General features: G+C 35.5%; 1 protein-coding gene across 6 annotated transcripts in view; it reads left to right on the top strand.

Moving 5' to 3' along the window:
- The window catches only part of DCLK2 (doublecortin like kinase 2), a 212,045-nt gene that overhangs the window by 153,534 nt on the left and 42,697 nt on the right, over window positions 1-15,814 (top strand). For all 6 annotated transcript variants that reach the window (XR_012483019.1, XR_012483020.1, XM_074272520.1 and 3 more), the window contains 3 exons: window positions 3,996-4,053; window positions 10,970-11,089; window positions 11,781-11,927. Coding sequence is in view for 4 of the 6 variants with exons in the window: in XM_074272520.1 (XP_074128621.1) it covers window positions 3,996-4,053; window positions 10,970-11,089; window positions 11,781-11,927 (325 nt within the window). In the remaining 2 variants the exon portion in view is untranslated. The remainder of the gene's footprint in view (window positions 1-3,995; window positions 4,054-10,969; window positions 11,090-11,780; window positions 11,928-15,814) is intronic.

The following is a 15,814-nucleotide window of genomic DNA, read 5'->3' on the forward strand; positions in this document are numbered from 1 at the left end:
GCATCTTCTGGAGGTGGATAGCATCTTCCTTCATAGGTCCTTTGCACTTATTTTGAATATTCATATAGTATATTCAGAATAGTTTAGTTATTCACAGTTACTCTTTGAACATTATTGTTGTTCCTATTTATAATGTTCTCTTGGTTTTGCTTATTTTGTTCTTCATTATTTCATGCACAGTTTTCCATGTTTTCCTAAAATCAACCTGCTCATCAATTTTTTTACAGCACAATAGTATCCTATCATAATTATATACTATAGCTTATTTAGTCATTCTTCAGTTATTAGGTATCCCCTCAATTTCCAGTTATTTGCCACCACAAAAAGAGCTGCTGTAAATCTTTTAGAACATACAGAATATTTTTTACCCACCCTGATCTTCTTGGGAAACAGACCCAATACTGGTATTGTTGGGTCAAAGGGTATACACACTTTTATAACTCTTTGGACATAATTTCAGATTGCTTTCCAAAATGGTTGGACCCGTTCACAACTCCACCAACAGTCCCAATTTTTTCCACCTCTCCTCCAATATTTGTAATTTCCCCCTTCTATCATTGTAGCTTATTTGATAGGTGTGAAATTATATCTCCAAGTTGTTTGATTTACATTTCTCTAATCAATAATGATTTAGAGTATTTTTATATTACTGTATGCAAGTTGAATTTATTTTGAAAACAATATTCTTTGACCATTTATCAATTGGGGAATGAATTATATTCTTATAAATTGGACAAAGTTCTCTATTTGAGAAACTCTTAAAATCCCCCCCAAATTTTTCTGCTTTCCTCCCAATCTTATATACATTAGGCTTTTTTGTACAAAACATTGTAATTTAATGTAAACAAAATTATCCATTTCATGTCACACAATAATTTCTATCTCTTCTTTATTCATAAATCTTTCTCATATCCATAAATCTGATAGGGAATATGATCCATGTCCTTCTAATTTACTTATGATATCTCCCTTTATATCTAGGTTATGTATTCATTTTGACTTTATCTTAATAAATGGTGTAAAGTATTGGTCTATATCTAGTTTCTGTCAGACTGTTTTCCCAACAATTTTTATCAATGAATTCTTATCCCAAAAACTTAAATCTTTACATTTATCAGATACAGGATTACTATAATATTTTATTACTGTGTGTGGCATATCTATTCTTCTGTAATTACTTTCCTTTAATCTCTTTTTCATCTCTTATTGTTGAACTAGCATTTCTAATACAATATTGAATAGTAATGGTGATAGTGGGCAACCTTGTTTCACTCCTGATTTTACTAGTAATGGTTTCAGTTTATCCCCATTACATATGATGCTTACTGATGGTTTTAAATATATGATACTGACTATTTTAAGGAAAAGTCCATTTATTCCTATACTCTCTAGTGTTTTTAATAGAAATGAGTGTTGCATTTTATCAAATGCTATAATTACGTTCTAAACAACTTAATGGTTTTTTATTAATTGAATCATTATTCCACCCATCATTAGTGTTTTGTCCAAACTTTTTTATTTGACCTTTCTTTGATTTTTCTTTCCTTATCTTTTCAGTATAAAACTTTGCTTTAGATGTCAGTGGGGGGGAAAAAATCAAGGCTATTTATTGAAAGTTCCCTCTTATCCTTTACTCTTCATATCACAAAATTCAGGTGTCTTCTGCTGCCTCTACCTTTTCCTTCACTAGTTTCACATGGACAATTGACTTTTCTTCTTGCCAAGGATTATCCTTTTACCTACACAAGTGATCCCATTTCATCCTGTCTTCTCCAGCAGATTGAACATTCTGTTATCCCTGCTTTTTCATAAATCTTCAAACTTTTTTTTTTAAAGGACCTTCTTCTTCTTGATACTTTGTTTTTTTTAAGTTCTCAGGGTACTACCTTCTCTAGGTTTTCTTACCTGTCTGAATCCTCCTTGCTTCCTTTGATTTCTTCATCCACAGCCTGCTAACTAACCATAGGTAATCCCTAAGGCTCTGCCCTGGGCTTTTATCTTGTTTGTTAGGTTACCTCATCAGCGCCCCTCCCCCCCACTGTGAATTCAATTAACATCTTTAGGTTAATGATTTCCAGATCAACTTCTCTAGTCCTTTCACTGGTGACTCAGATTTCCAACTCAGACTGGATGTCCCTTAGACATCTGGAAGTCAGCATCTTTAAAACAAAATTATTATCCCCCCTAACAAACACTCCTTTACTATCCGTCAATCACTCAGGCTCTCAACCTATGTATCGTCCTGGACTCCTCACTCTCACCTCCTTCAACTCCACTTTGTTGATAAGTCCTGTCAATCCTCCCTGTGGAGTGTCTCTTCTTATAGCTTTCCACCTTTCCTCTGCCACTGCTCCAACCTGAGCCTGGCCCTCAGTACCTCACACTTGCACTATTACCCATAGCCTGCTGGTTGGTCACTGCAGTCCATCATTCACTTGGCTGCCAAAAGATTCTCCCTAAGGGCAAGTCTGACCATGCTGCCCTTTCCCCCCACCTCCTTCAATAAACTCCAATGGTTCTCTGGGATCAATCTGCTGGTATTCAAGACCCCTTCCAACTTTTCTATTCTTACACTTTACCACTTACCTACCCCTAGTGCACATACTGTTATCCAGTGATAATGGCTTCCTAGGATTTACACAAAGCATTCCAGCTCTCAAACAGGGATTGGCACCCATTGTCTGGAATTGTCACCCTCCTCAACTCCTTAAAGTTTCCTTAAAAGTCTCAGCTAAAATCCCATTTTCTGAAAGAAACCTTTCCTAATTCCTCTCAATGCTAATATATCTCCTTTAAGAATATCTCCAATTTATCCTATCTCTATCTTGTTTGTACAGTTGTTTATATGTTACTTCCCCCACTATCTTATTAGAACAGTGACTATTTCTTATCTTTCTCTGTAACCTCTGTTCATGCTGTGGCTGGTGATATATAGATGTTCAATAAATACTTCTTGATTGATTGCTAAGAACCATTATGATCCTGGTAGTGGGTCTGATATGATGATGTCCAAAAAATGATACATATTTTCTACTTGTTTAATTTGACTTGCTGTGAAGATTATATATCAAATTAACTGGATCCATGTATTCTTCAGTTTGGAACCCACTTCTCATGGTGCATGTTAGAACTTTTTCAGTTCTACTTATTCCTTTTCATCCATGTGTTTCTCTAAATCATGCATGGAACTTTCCAACTACGCTAGAGGTTTTTCTCTTTTTTTTTTTTTTTTTTTAATATTCCATGGGTTCAAGTGTAGGTCTTTTTGTTTCTCAAGGTGATCAGAGAAAAAGGAAAAGATGTTATTATGTTATAAAATATTCATAGAGGTCAAAAGACTGGAAATTAAAATTTTGTCCATCAATTAGGGGATGGTTGAACAAGTTGGGGTATGTAGTTGTGATGGAATAGTGTTGTGCTCTTAAGAAATTATGAGCTCGATGATCTTAGAAAAGCATGGAGACTTGGATGAAATAAAGAAGATTGAAATGAGCAGAACCCAGAGAATGCAGTAATATTGTTGGATGAATAATTGTGAATGACTAAGTTATTTTGAGTAGTAAAGTATTCAAATCAATTATAAAGGATCTATGAAGAAAGATGCTATCACCTCCAAAGAAAGAAATAATATTGGATATATGCATATTATGGTTAAATATGTGTGTGTGTATGTGTGTATAAAATGGTGGCCTTCTTTAGTGGGGGTGGGAAGGGAGAGAGACAGTTTAGAACTTATTAAAATATTGCCCAAAAAATAACATTTTAAAAAATGTAGTACCTGGGCTGTTATCCCCATTCTCATATAACCTTTTCTAAGGCGTATATATATTTTTAAACTTCTGTGCTGATTTTCATAAGAATTATCTACTGTATAGAGACACAGCATCCTAGAGAGGATGCCAAATCTTTTCTTTATACAATGTGATCAAGTAATACTGAGAGGAGATTTTATGGTTTGTCTGGTGAATAATAATTGTTTTCTCATTTTCCCATAGGTCTACTGGAAAGGAGTTTGCCCTAAAAATTATTGATAAAACCAAGTGCTGTGGAAAGGTAATGTATGCATAATTGCCTATGAAAGAAACTTATAAGGTTAAAGATATTTTAAATGTGCTATCTTCTTTTAAATGTTAATGAGGCATAATTTTCAATTAAGTGTTCCAATATTTTGGGAACGAGGTATGAAATTTAAAAAAATTGGAACCATAGTTTTGGTAGAATGTTGAAAATCTGACTAGATTAGAGCCATGAATCTTTTAGGTTTGTGTTTCCTGCATTTCAAAGTTTAAAAAAAAAATTCACAAGTACTTGTCCATTCATGGCGCCTCATTTCTTAAGTGGCTCCCTATACTGTTAATCTTCTAGTTTAAAAAAATAAACAGTTTTCAGAAGATAAAAGATCTTTTTCAACTTTATTCTTGTATTACATATGAGAAAAAATAAAGAATTATTGTTTTTTATTTAAAAATTCATCTATTTTGTTTTGTCACATTGCATACCTTCCAGAAGACACTCAAACTACTCTTTAAACCATGCTCCCTTAAGCCAGCTAAGCAAAAGTACAAGTGATTTCTACTGCTATCAGGCTGTTGCTGGGTTTTACATTTCTTGAAAGTCCTGATCAGAGATACAAAGAAAAAAAACAAAAAACAAAAAGAGGTCCTAAATTCAAGGAGCTTACATTTTAATAGATAATTTGTATATATATTGTAGATGCATACAAGGAGCACACATAGAGTTCATGGAACATCACCTCCGATTTGGGAAGCCACTAGCAGTGGGAATGGGGGAGAAAGCGGTAAAAACTTGCTGAGGGATCTGAGTTTTTAAAAAGCCAAGAGTTCTAAGAACTGAAGATGAAGAAGGCAAGGGTGGCGAGGCATGAAATAAGCCTTCGTATACCTACTACATGCTGGGCACTGTGCACTTGACAAATAGCTCATTTGTCTCACAACAATCCTGACAAGTGGGTGCTACTGTTATCCCCATTTTACCAACGAATGAGGAGACTGAGGCAAGCAAAGATTAAGTAACTTGCACAAGATCACACAACCAATGAGTACCCTAGTCTGGTTTTAACTCAGGCTTTCCTGACTCAAAGCCCAATGTTCTACCTTCTGGGCCACATTCAGTGTAAAGATATGGAGATAAGAGATGGAGAATCATGTATGAAGAACACCAAGTGGAATGGCATGGCAGGACCCCCAAAATACATGTAAGAGTAGTGAAGACTGAAAATAGAAATAACTAGGTTTTGAAGAGTTGTGAATGCCAGAGGAGATTTATTGTTTTTTGTTGTTTGTTTTGTTTTTTACTAGTTGTAATAAGGAACCACTGAAACTTATTGAGTATGTACGGGAGAGGGTTGTTCTTTAGGAGAGGTACATTAGCAGTTGAGTGGAAATGTATTGGAGAGAGGAGGAGATATGAGAAAGGGAGGTCAGTCAGAAGGCTCTTGTAGTAGACTGAGAGAGCATGAGGCCCTTGACTAGAGTGGTGCCGGTGTGAATGGAGAGAAGTAAATTTATAGAAGTTGGACTCTGGAGGCAGGAAAATCAAGATGTGGCAATGGATTCAATATGTTGTGGGAGTGAGAGTGAGGAATGGAGATTAAACCAAGATTAAAAGCCTGAGTGGCCAGGAGGGTGATTGTGTGATTTGACAGTAATGGGGGAGAAGGGATAGATAGAAGAAGAAAAACAAGGGGGATTTAACACTTGGAGGAAACATGCTGACTGATATGGCAGATGCCAGGAGATTGACGTTGGGTTCTCTTGAGTGAGAAATCAAATACTAGTGCTTATGTTGTTATTCCCTACTCACATCCCCCCTCCTTGAGCCTCTACATGTAAAATATTGAGATTCCTTGGGAAAGGGAAATCAATTTTTTTAAAGCTCTTATTGTTAGGTTATTTTAGCTACATCCAACTCTTTGTGACTCTATTGGGATTTTCTTAGCAAAGATAGTAGAATAGTTGGCCATTTCCTTTTCCAGCTCATTTTCCAGAAGAGGAAACTGAGGTAAACAAGGTTAAGTGACTGCCCAGGGTCACACACCTAGGAAGTGTCTAAAGCTGGATTTGAACTCAGGAAAATGAATCTTCCAGGCCTGACACATCCACTGTGTCACTTAGTTTTCCAAACTCTTAATAAGGCCTCAATACAGCTTTACATAAACCTCTTGTATATATATTCTGTAGCATGCAGTATCAAGTTGCTTACTTCCCAGACTGAGGGAGAATAACACTTGCAATAAAAAGTTCTAAAGATCAGTAGTATACATATAATAAGAGATAAACTACAAAGATAAGACAGGAAAGCATTTCATGCAGTTCTATTTAACAGGGAAAGAGGGATATGAGATAGGAAATCATAACAATTTTTTCATGCTCTAAGGAGGGCCGTGTTGAGATTAGATAACATGATTGAAGGGGGATTCAGTCAGTACAAGGGAATGATGTCTTCCAGTTCAAGAGTATGAATGAGAAGGCACCTGTTGGGATTGAACATTGACACAATTGATGAGTAGAAGAAGGAAAGGGACAAGGAGTGGGGGGTGGAGTTAGTATATAGTTGTTTGGTATCAATTAGGGTCAACACTGAAGGGAAGAAAGAGAAGGCAGAGGAGTAGAGGGACAAATAAAGAGAATCCGTTTATCTTTTGAAAGGTAAATTTTGCAAAGTTGAATTAAAATCTTTCCTTTCTTTTTTAAAAGTTAAACATTTGCAGAGTAAAGGTTATTAAATATGTAACTGAGTAAAATTTCAGCAACCATAGGCATGTTTTTGCAGCTGTAAGCCTTTTACTTGTAAACCTTGAGATCAGTGCCCTCACCTGGGTGATTAAAATGTAGAGGTCACTTTGAAAATTTGGCTCTTTCTCTTTGATGCTTTAATGTTGTGTGTTTTAAAAAAACCAACAAGACCTTAAACCATCTTTCCTCTGGTCTTTCTCCCTTTTGCTGCACAAAATCCAAAAAGTCCAAAATCTTAATTTGCTTGGTTTTCCAAAATTAGTAGTTGTGGGATATCTGATACTGCTTTTATTAATCACTGTTGCCTCTGAACTGAGCTATTAGAAATGACAAAGACCTCTTTTCCATTGTGTTTAGGATTCATATATTAGGAACTTGCTAGCAAGCATTCTTTTTTTCCCTCAATAATATTTTATTTTTCCAAATACTTGTAAAAATAGTTTTCAACATTCATCTGTGACTTTATCACTTTTAATACTTAATGTTTCACATTTTTTCTCCTTTCTTCTTTTCCCTTCCCTCTCTCTAAGGAAGCAAGCAATCTGATATAGGTTAAATATGTGCAAACCTTTAAAACAGATTTCCATATTTGTCTTATTATGCAAGAAAAATCAGACCAAAAGGGAAAAAATGATGAAAAAGAAAAAGCAAGCAAACATTTTAAAAGGTGAAAATACTATAACAAGTGTTTTTTTACATTGTTTCTTTTTAATATATTCTCAAGAGGGAGCCTAGATTCATTGAGCAGCAAGGGTTAACCAGTCAGTGAGTCAGAGCAAGAATAGATTCATTGTTCCTTGGCAACATGAAGCTGTATGTTATTCTAAGGCAGGAACCACTCCCGTGTAACTTAGGCTTTTTACACACACATATACATCACACACACATATTTCATTGTCAAAAATGATCTTGTTTTTACTATCATCCCTCTCTGCTTTCATCTAACAAAACAAAGCTTTGGAACATGTTTACGCATGAATTGTTTGGTTACATTATTGTGTACCAACCATTCACCATGTATATTGATAGAAGTCTGAATAATGTAAATTTGGAATGGCAGAAAACTAATATGATATCTCAGTGGCATTTAGAAGTTTGCAAATGATCACACATTTTTGCTAAAAATGAGTTTCTTTTGTGGAAAATGTGATTTGGAGAAGATACCGTATTGTTAGAAATGTAGCTGGTAAGTACTATAAGTGAAGTTGGGAGATAATATTGATAAGGATGTTTGCATATTGTTGATTTCAGAGTTCTGTTTTCTGATAAGGTAGATAAAAAATAAGAGACCCTGAAATACACGTCAGTTGTAAGGAACTAATTCTTTAGGAGCATTTTTAAGGAAAAATTAAACAATGAGGTAGAAAATACCCCTCCTATTCCCAAGAATATTGACCATGCAGCATATGGGAGATGCATTAATGTGAATACAATGTTTCTGGAATAAATAGCATCTCCTCTTTGAAGCATTACATTTCTGGTGGCCCTATGAGAAACCCTACTGTATATTTCAGAGCATTTTCCATTGTGCCTTTATTGGAAGAAATAAAAGAAAGGTAATAACTTAAGACAGAAGCAATCCCCCTATTATGTTAAATGATAGAATATCAGAGTTGGAAAAAGATCTCATAGATCATGTAGTCCAACTTGTAAATGATAAGAAATCCCCTTGACAACTTTCCCAAGAAGGTACTCATCCAGTCTTTGTCCAATGGTCTTCAGTGAGGGAGAAACCTATTCCACTTTTGCATATTGTATCCTAATTTTCATTAGCGCTTCTTCCATTTGTTTCACTTAGGTTCCAGCTTCTTAAACTGTGGGTCATGACTCCATATAGGATCTTGGAACTGAATTGAGCATCGTGAAATTATCATTTATTGTCAGTTTATCCCGAGTCATGTAAAAAAATTATAGGGGAGAAGGGTTTTTAAGTTGAAAACACTTAAGAAGCCCTAATTTATGTCATAGTAAATGAGGATTTATGTCCTGAATATGAACAATGCAGAAATTTGCCAATAGGTCATTATAATTTTGGAGGAAACCTGGAAGCACTGCAGGGCAGGTTTAGCTTTAAATGATAATTCTCCATCACAATATGGTTTTCATGGTTGGGATGGGTAATACCATCATCATCTTAGTTATTTCTTTCATAGAGATCAAGATGAATTTATCTCAAACCTGTCATACTATCAAAATTGCATTCAGCTCTTCATTTCTCAAGATAGTCAGGAAACAGTTCAAAAGAAGTGGGCTGAAGAGTGCATATTTTCAAACTAGGTGCTTAAGTATATAGGAATGGTAGTTTGTGCCAAGCTTTCCTTCCCTTCATCTCTTGTAAAAAAGACAAGCTGACTGTACAACTGCTTCCTTATGGGAATGTGCAAGAGATTTTGCAGCTGCTTCTAAGTGTTGCATTACTAAACCTCATTTAGAAAGAGTAAAAATACCTATCTTTCCAGAAGCCCTGTAAGAATAGTTTTTAGGGCTATCACTAAGATGTTAGCTTCATCAGCTGTGTGAGAATTGTCTTCCGTTACTGAAAATTGGTGGGGGAGGAGGAAACTACGGAATCTCCCATGACAGTCATTAGAAGTAAAATAGACTCTTCTGACTTGGAGAGATTGGCATGGTTTTACTGGAAAACCAGTGGGTTGGATGACTTTCCCAACCCAACAATAGCATCATTTTTGCTTAAAATATTCCAAGTAGTCAAATATGTTTAACTTTGCAGTTGTCATTTTGTTTTTGAGAAATTCAGCTGAATTTCATACACATAATTCTTCACAAACCATGTTCTCGGTAACATTCTGGTAAATGTTTAACAACCAACTCTCTGGAAAAAATAATGTACATTATTAGCATTTTTTTCATCCTTTAAGTCTAGAAAAATTCAGAAAATAATAGATCAAGCCATGATTTATAGCATTTGGAAATTTCAAAGATATAAATGCTCACATTGCAAATTTGCCCTCTTGGATTGATTCTAACACACCTGTGTGTTTTTATCATCTCATCGATAGAAATTCTCTGCAACAATGCAGATCTCAGCAATGTTCATGTAATTTATAGTCTTAATACTGAGAAGAGAGACTTAACAAGGTTTATGCAGCTATTAAGTGACAGAAGAAGACTCCACAAGCCCTTGGTTCTATTCATGATTTCTTATTTGTTTAATTATTTGGGTATCCATGTTTCAGGACAATTCATATGATTAACAGATAAGAAACATGTATATATTACTTCATGGTATGCAATGTGTGTGTGTATATATCATTTCATAGTACATAATGTGTATATGTACATGCATATATATATTTATACATATTTATATATGTGCATGTGTTTATATTAATGTGAATTATGTGTATATATACATATATATATATATACCCTCATAAATAGTTCATTTTTTTTAAGAATCAAAATAGAGTTAAAATTAAGGTAATAGTCTTTATGGTATTATGTTTCCATATAGAAAGGGCAATAATTGGAAATTGCCTATTTACTGCCATTTCTTATAATCCTTCATTTCCTTGAAGCACTTCTCAGTGCTCTCTCCTCTCTCAAATTTAAATGTATATACTTCTCTATATGTAGATTCTATCCCCCCCCCAAGTAGAATATAATCTCTTTGTGCACAGTCACTATTTTTTGTTCTCGTATTCCCATACTCATAATTGTACCTTGCACATGGTATGTGATGCTAATAAATTCCTTTGGAAATAGATTGGTTTAAATGCAAGGACAAACCAAAGATGTCATTCTTCTTGTTAAGATAAAGAGTCCATTTGGTAACAAACCACAAATCCTTATGATTCTTAGAACTGTTCTCCAACCAACTAAGCTAAAATTCAGTATCCACAAAGGAAGGCTGTTTATGTCTGTTGTTTGGACTTTGTATAGAAATACAAAGGACAAAATTAGATATCATAAAGTATTTTGCAAAAAGTTTAAAGCATATATAAATATTGGCTATTATTAAATTTAGGAGAGACTGCTACTTTAAAAATGTTTTTCAATATTGCTTTATTTTTCCAAATACATGTAAAGATAGTTTCCTCATTCACTTTTTAATGTTTTGTGCTCCAAAATTTTCTCCCTTTCTCTGTTACTTTCCCCTTCCTAAGACAGCAAATATGCTCAGTTCTTTTAAGCATATTTCCATATTTGAGACTGCTATCTTTAAATCAGTTTCATTAATTCTCATTGCATAGGAACACCTGATTGAGAATGAAGTGTCAATACTGCGCAGAGTTAAACATCCAAATATAATCATGTTGATCGAGGAAATGGATACTGCTACTGAGCTTTTTCTGGTGATGGAATTAGTCAAGGTAAGAAGCCTTAGAAATTTTCTCTTTTCTTCAGTGCTGACTTCAGCATCAAGTAAAGGTTTTTTGTTTTTGTTTTTGTTTGTTATTTTATTAAAGCCCATTCAAAAAAATACTTTACTGCCATGTAAATATTGTTTTCATTAGTTATAGGTTTAACCATGTCATTCATCAGCTCAAAATCCATCTATGGCTCCCTATTTCCTACAGGAGTTTTAAAAATAAAGACTTCTACAAACTGAAGCCTTTTAACCTACCTCGTCTAATTTAATATTATATTCTATTTTTCTGCAAAACCAGATTATTAACTACTCTCCCATCTTTAAAGCTATCTTTTGCATCTTTTTTTTTAATCTCTAGGCATTTGTTTAGAAGATATTTATATCTCCTTAAAATCTTCTTTCTTCAAGGCTCTATTTGGGTACTCTCTCTCTATAAAATCTTCTCTAGTCACAGCCTTTCTTGTATTATGCTTGTCTTAGAATGTTAACTTTTAAAATTTTATATCCCCAATACCTAGTTGGATATTATGAACATGGCAGTTAATAAATATTTGTTGGATTGAATGCCCACATTAATTCTAATTTTCCCTTTAAATTTTGGTAGAATATTTGTGCTCCTGTAAAATAGACTGACAGCTATGTATTATTCACACAAGTAATTCCATGTTGATATTTTGTGATCATTGCTTTAGGGTGGTGATCTCTTTGATGCAATTACTTCCTCAACCAAGTATACAGAGAGAGATGGGAGTGCGATGGTGTACAATCTGGCCAGTGCCTTGAAGTATCTTCATGGTCTCAATATCGTGCACAGAGACATCAAGCCCGAGAACCTTTTGGTAAGTCAGCACTTTGTGCTTATGTTTTTCCTTTGAAATGATTAGGACTGTTATGTTAAAGGACTGCTAGTCATGGCATAGAGTGCCGGGAAAGCATATGTAGTAAGTATCAGCAGACTTGAAATAAAATCACTTTCCTTAAGATCTTGTTTAGATTATTCTATATCATTAGATATTTGCCAGAAATTGGAACCTGTGCTCATTTTCATTTTGATCATGGGATCGGAGTTAGATGAAAGCTGGAAGAGACTTTCAAACTTATCTAATTTGAGCTCTTTATATAAGAGGACCCTAAGAATGAGCCGTTTGCCCAAGTTCTTAAGGTAGGAGGGTCAGGGCCAGGATTTAAAATGAGAGCTGCCCCCAGTATGGTTATTTGTCTTTTCTTTTCAAAGAGGTCCAATGCTATCTTGGGGTGATATGCTGACTGACTTGTGAATCGGATTGAAGTGAGACAGAGCTGCACAAGGTTGTCAGCCTCCTTCAGGATGACTGGTGATGACCCAGGATGCCTGAGTGAGCTCTCCCTGCATAGTATTGTGGGTTTGAGCATCTATTCCAACTACCTTATTTTACAGATGAGGAAACTGAAGCCTTGAAAAGCGGAGCGGGTTGTCCAAGGTCATACAACTTATTAATGGCAGAGCTAGAAATATAACCCAGCTCTGCATACCAGCTCAGTGCTGTGTGCCCCAACTTTTTATGAAGGAATTTAAAGACAAGACATTCTCAGTGGCCCTTTGGTAGATTAAAGTATCACTTTTACCTCCCCCCAACTCAGTAATATCATTTGATGGCTTCTTATTGTCTTCATTTTAAATGATGTGAGTTTTCTTTCCTTCCTGTCCTTCCCCCTGAAGGAATTATATTTCATTACTATGTCTTCCCATTAGGGAAATAAATATCTCCTGCCCTGTAATGTGATATGTATCATAGACTCTGTTTTATGAACTCTAAGATAGAATTGAAGACAGAATTGCAATCCCTATCTCCCCGGCAGAGGTGGGATACTGTCTTCACAATTCAAAACAGGTGTCTTTGTAGCATTTATCAGGACTTGACCGTTTCTGGCGCAGATTTCTGTATCAGTTACCACAAGGCAGTTATCCTGCAAGAGAAGCAGATAAATTATACAAAAATTATTATGTGTATTTTAATTAACCAACATCTCCCCACATGAAATCATCAGACTGGCCTAAAACCCCAAACCAAGCATTCCTCTCCTTCACATCTTCAGCCTGTGTCTGGTTGAATTCAATTCCACAAAACATTTAATGAGCAGCTGCTATGTGTAAGAAAGGCAAGGTATTAAGCATGAAGGGTACAAAGACAAAATAATACTGTGCCTGTTTTCAAATAACAAATATTTTGCTGGAGGATATAACAGATACACAGATAAGTTAATATATAGAATATGAGAAATGATTTTTAGGAGGCATTAGTTATTTCACCGATACCACAGATTGAAAAACAAGAGATATATTTTCAGGGCTCCAAAAGAGAGTCATCGGTCTAACGTGGATGTGTTTTAATTGTAACATTGGTTCAGACATGGTTGGATTGTGGCAATAGGGGAGGAAATGGTGAATTTCCCATATATCAGTGAATCCCTTTGTCCTTGTGCTCTGATGCATGCATGTCGTTTCTCTCTTACAGTTTCTTATCATGACAGCGTCTGTCTTGTTCATCCAGCATTTTCTATCTCATAGACACGTATGGATTTTTAACTATGTAAAAAAAGATTAAAATCACAGGGTTGGAATTTTTCCACATGAAGTATCATTTGCTTAAACTGTTCCACGTGTTTGCCTTTGGTGTGAAACACAGGCCAACAAATTAATGCTACCTGAAAGGATGGACAAATAATGAAAGTATCATCTGTGATGGGCTAGTAATAATAACTTGATATTTATATGGCACATAAAGGTTTACAAAGTGTTTTACATACATTATTTCATGTAATAATCACAGGTGTCAGGATGCCCTAGAATTAGGTTGATAAGACAATTTAGGATTTCCAAAAGAGATTTAGGTGTCAATAATGTCCTTTTAGCAAAGAAAGCTTAAATACATCATGTTGCAGATGCAAGATTACTCACTGTCATTGGAACCAGACTCAGGTGGGAAAGGGTCTTGCAATATTGAGAATAAATGCAAATAGTGACTGTAAGTTTCTTCCTGTTTCTAAAAAGTAATTCTTTTCTTTGCGACTAGATCATTCAGCCATCTGATTTGCATCCTTTCCCCCAGTAGCCCAGCTGTAATTTATCAACTCTGCCTGGAAAGATAGATGGGCAGTCATGCCAGGGAGCACGGGGCTTGCCATTAATGTCGTGAGTTACAGTGCAGCAGTGCCCTGTTGGAGTTTACTGGGGCAGACCAGTGATAAATTCAGCCTTTCTGAAAGATCCTGGGATTGAGGAGGGAAGAAGGCTCCACGCATTCGGAGGACCACCTAAATCATGCTGCAGGACTGTACTAGGGGAATAAAGCCGTGCTTCTTTTGCGTGTAGAAGCTGGTAGTTAAATATCCTTTTTTGAGTCACACTGATACAGTGAGCAGAAAGAACTGTCTAACATCTGCAATTCATAACAGAGCAGGGGAGGGGGTGGGCTCTTGACACTGAGGCTCAGATCCACAGCTAGCAATTTTGGCACTTGGGGCAATTTAGTTTGGGTAGGGACTTCAGGCAATATTGAGAAGCCCCTATTGTTTCCATGGAGCAACTACTATAGAACAGGAAGCCTGAAATCTGCTCAATAACTATAGTGATGTTATTTAAATGACCAGTAGTAAATACTAATTTAATCTATAGGGTTTGCTTTTTTTCACCAGTTCAGGAATTGATTAATTTTAGAATTAGTCTAGCCCCTTTGCATTCAGATGAGCAAACTGAGAGAAGTCAGGTGACTTTACTAAATTTATCTAGATAATAAAGTGGAAATTGTATTTGAAGCTCCACCTCTGACTCTTTGGATTCCTAAGAATATTTCAAAAATATTTTTTGTTGGGGCAGCTAGGTGATGCAGTGGATAGAGCACCAGCCCTGAAGTCAGGTGGACGGGAGTTCAAATCTGGCCTCAGACACTTAACACTTCCTAGCTGAGTGACCCTGGACCAGTCACTTAATTCCAATTGCCTCAGGAGGAAAAATAAGTAAAAAAATATATATTTTTGTTTCTGGCTAATATTTAATTTTTGCTATGTGTGTTAGTTGTACACCAATGGTGTTAGATAGGGGAGAATATGTTTTTTTACATATCTGCCTCATACAACATTGTCCATTCAGCCCTGAGCCAGCGATGCCATTTAGCTGGTGTATCTGACTCTCAATCCCTCAGGTGGAGGGGGGGACACGTGGAGAGATCTCTAAGCGAATCCCTGAAGCTGGCCCCAGGCATGTCTAAGTTGAAATTCCTCAAGCAAACATTGCCTTTCTGAAAATGTGTGTAATAAGTATTTGTTTTAGCCTCATGAGTCAGCCAGTTGGCAAATGATACTAATAATGTACTCACTGATGCAAATTACTCAGGGGAAATTTGTTCCTAAACTGTGGGTTATGATAAATACACTATAAATTACAGTTGTAATTCTACATGTAATGTTTTCTCTTTAATATTTACATTAAACATTATGAATGAAAATCCATGCTTCGGAAGTTTGTAGGATGAATGCAAATCTGGTTCCTATTACTTTATGTAAAATATTGATTGCCTTTAAATATGATCCTGTTCAGTTCGGGGCAGATTCAGGATATTGAGTACTATTGAGGAAAAAAAAACCTTTCATTACTTTTGGATCATTTTAAGGCATAAAAATGTGGTTTCTTTGTGGATAGGTAAATGATAGGATAATGTCTAACAGAAGGAGAAACAGGACAAAAACA

The sequence above is a fragment of the Sminthopsis crassicaudata genome, chromosome 6 (assembly GCF_048593235.1).
Source record: "Sminthopsis crassicaudata isolate SCR6 chromosome 6, ASM4859323v1, whole genome shotgun sequence".
In the NCBI taxonomy this organism is placed as follows: Eukaryota; Metazoa; Chordata; class Mammalia; order Dasyuromorphia; family Dasyuridae; genus Sminthopsis; species Sminthopsis crassicaudata.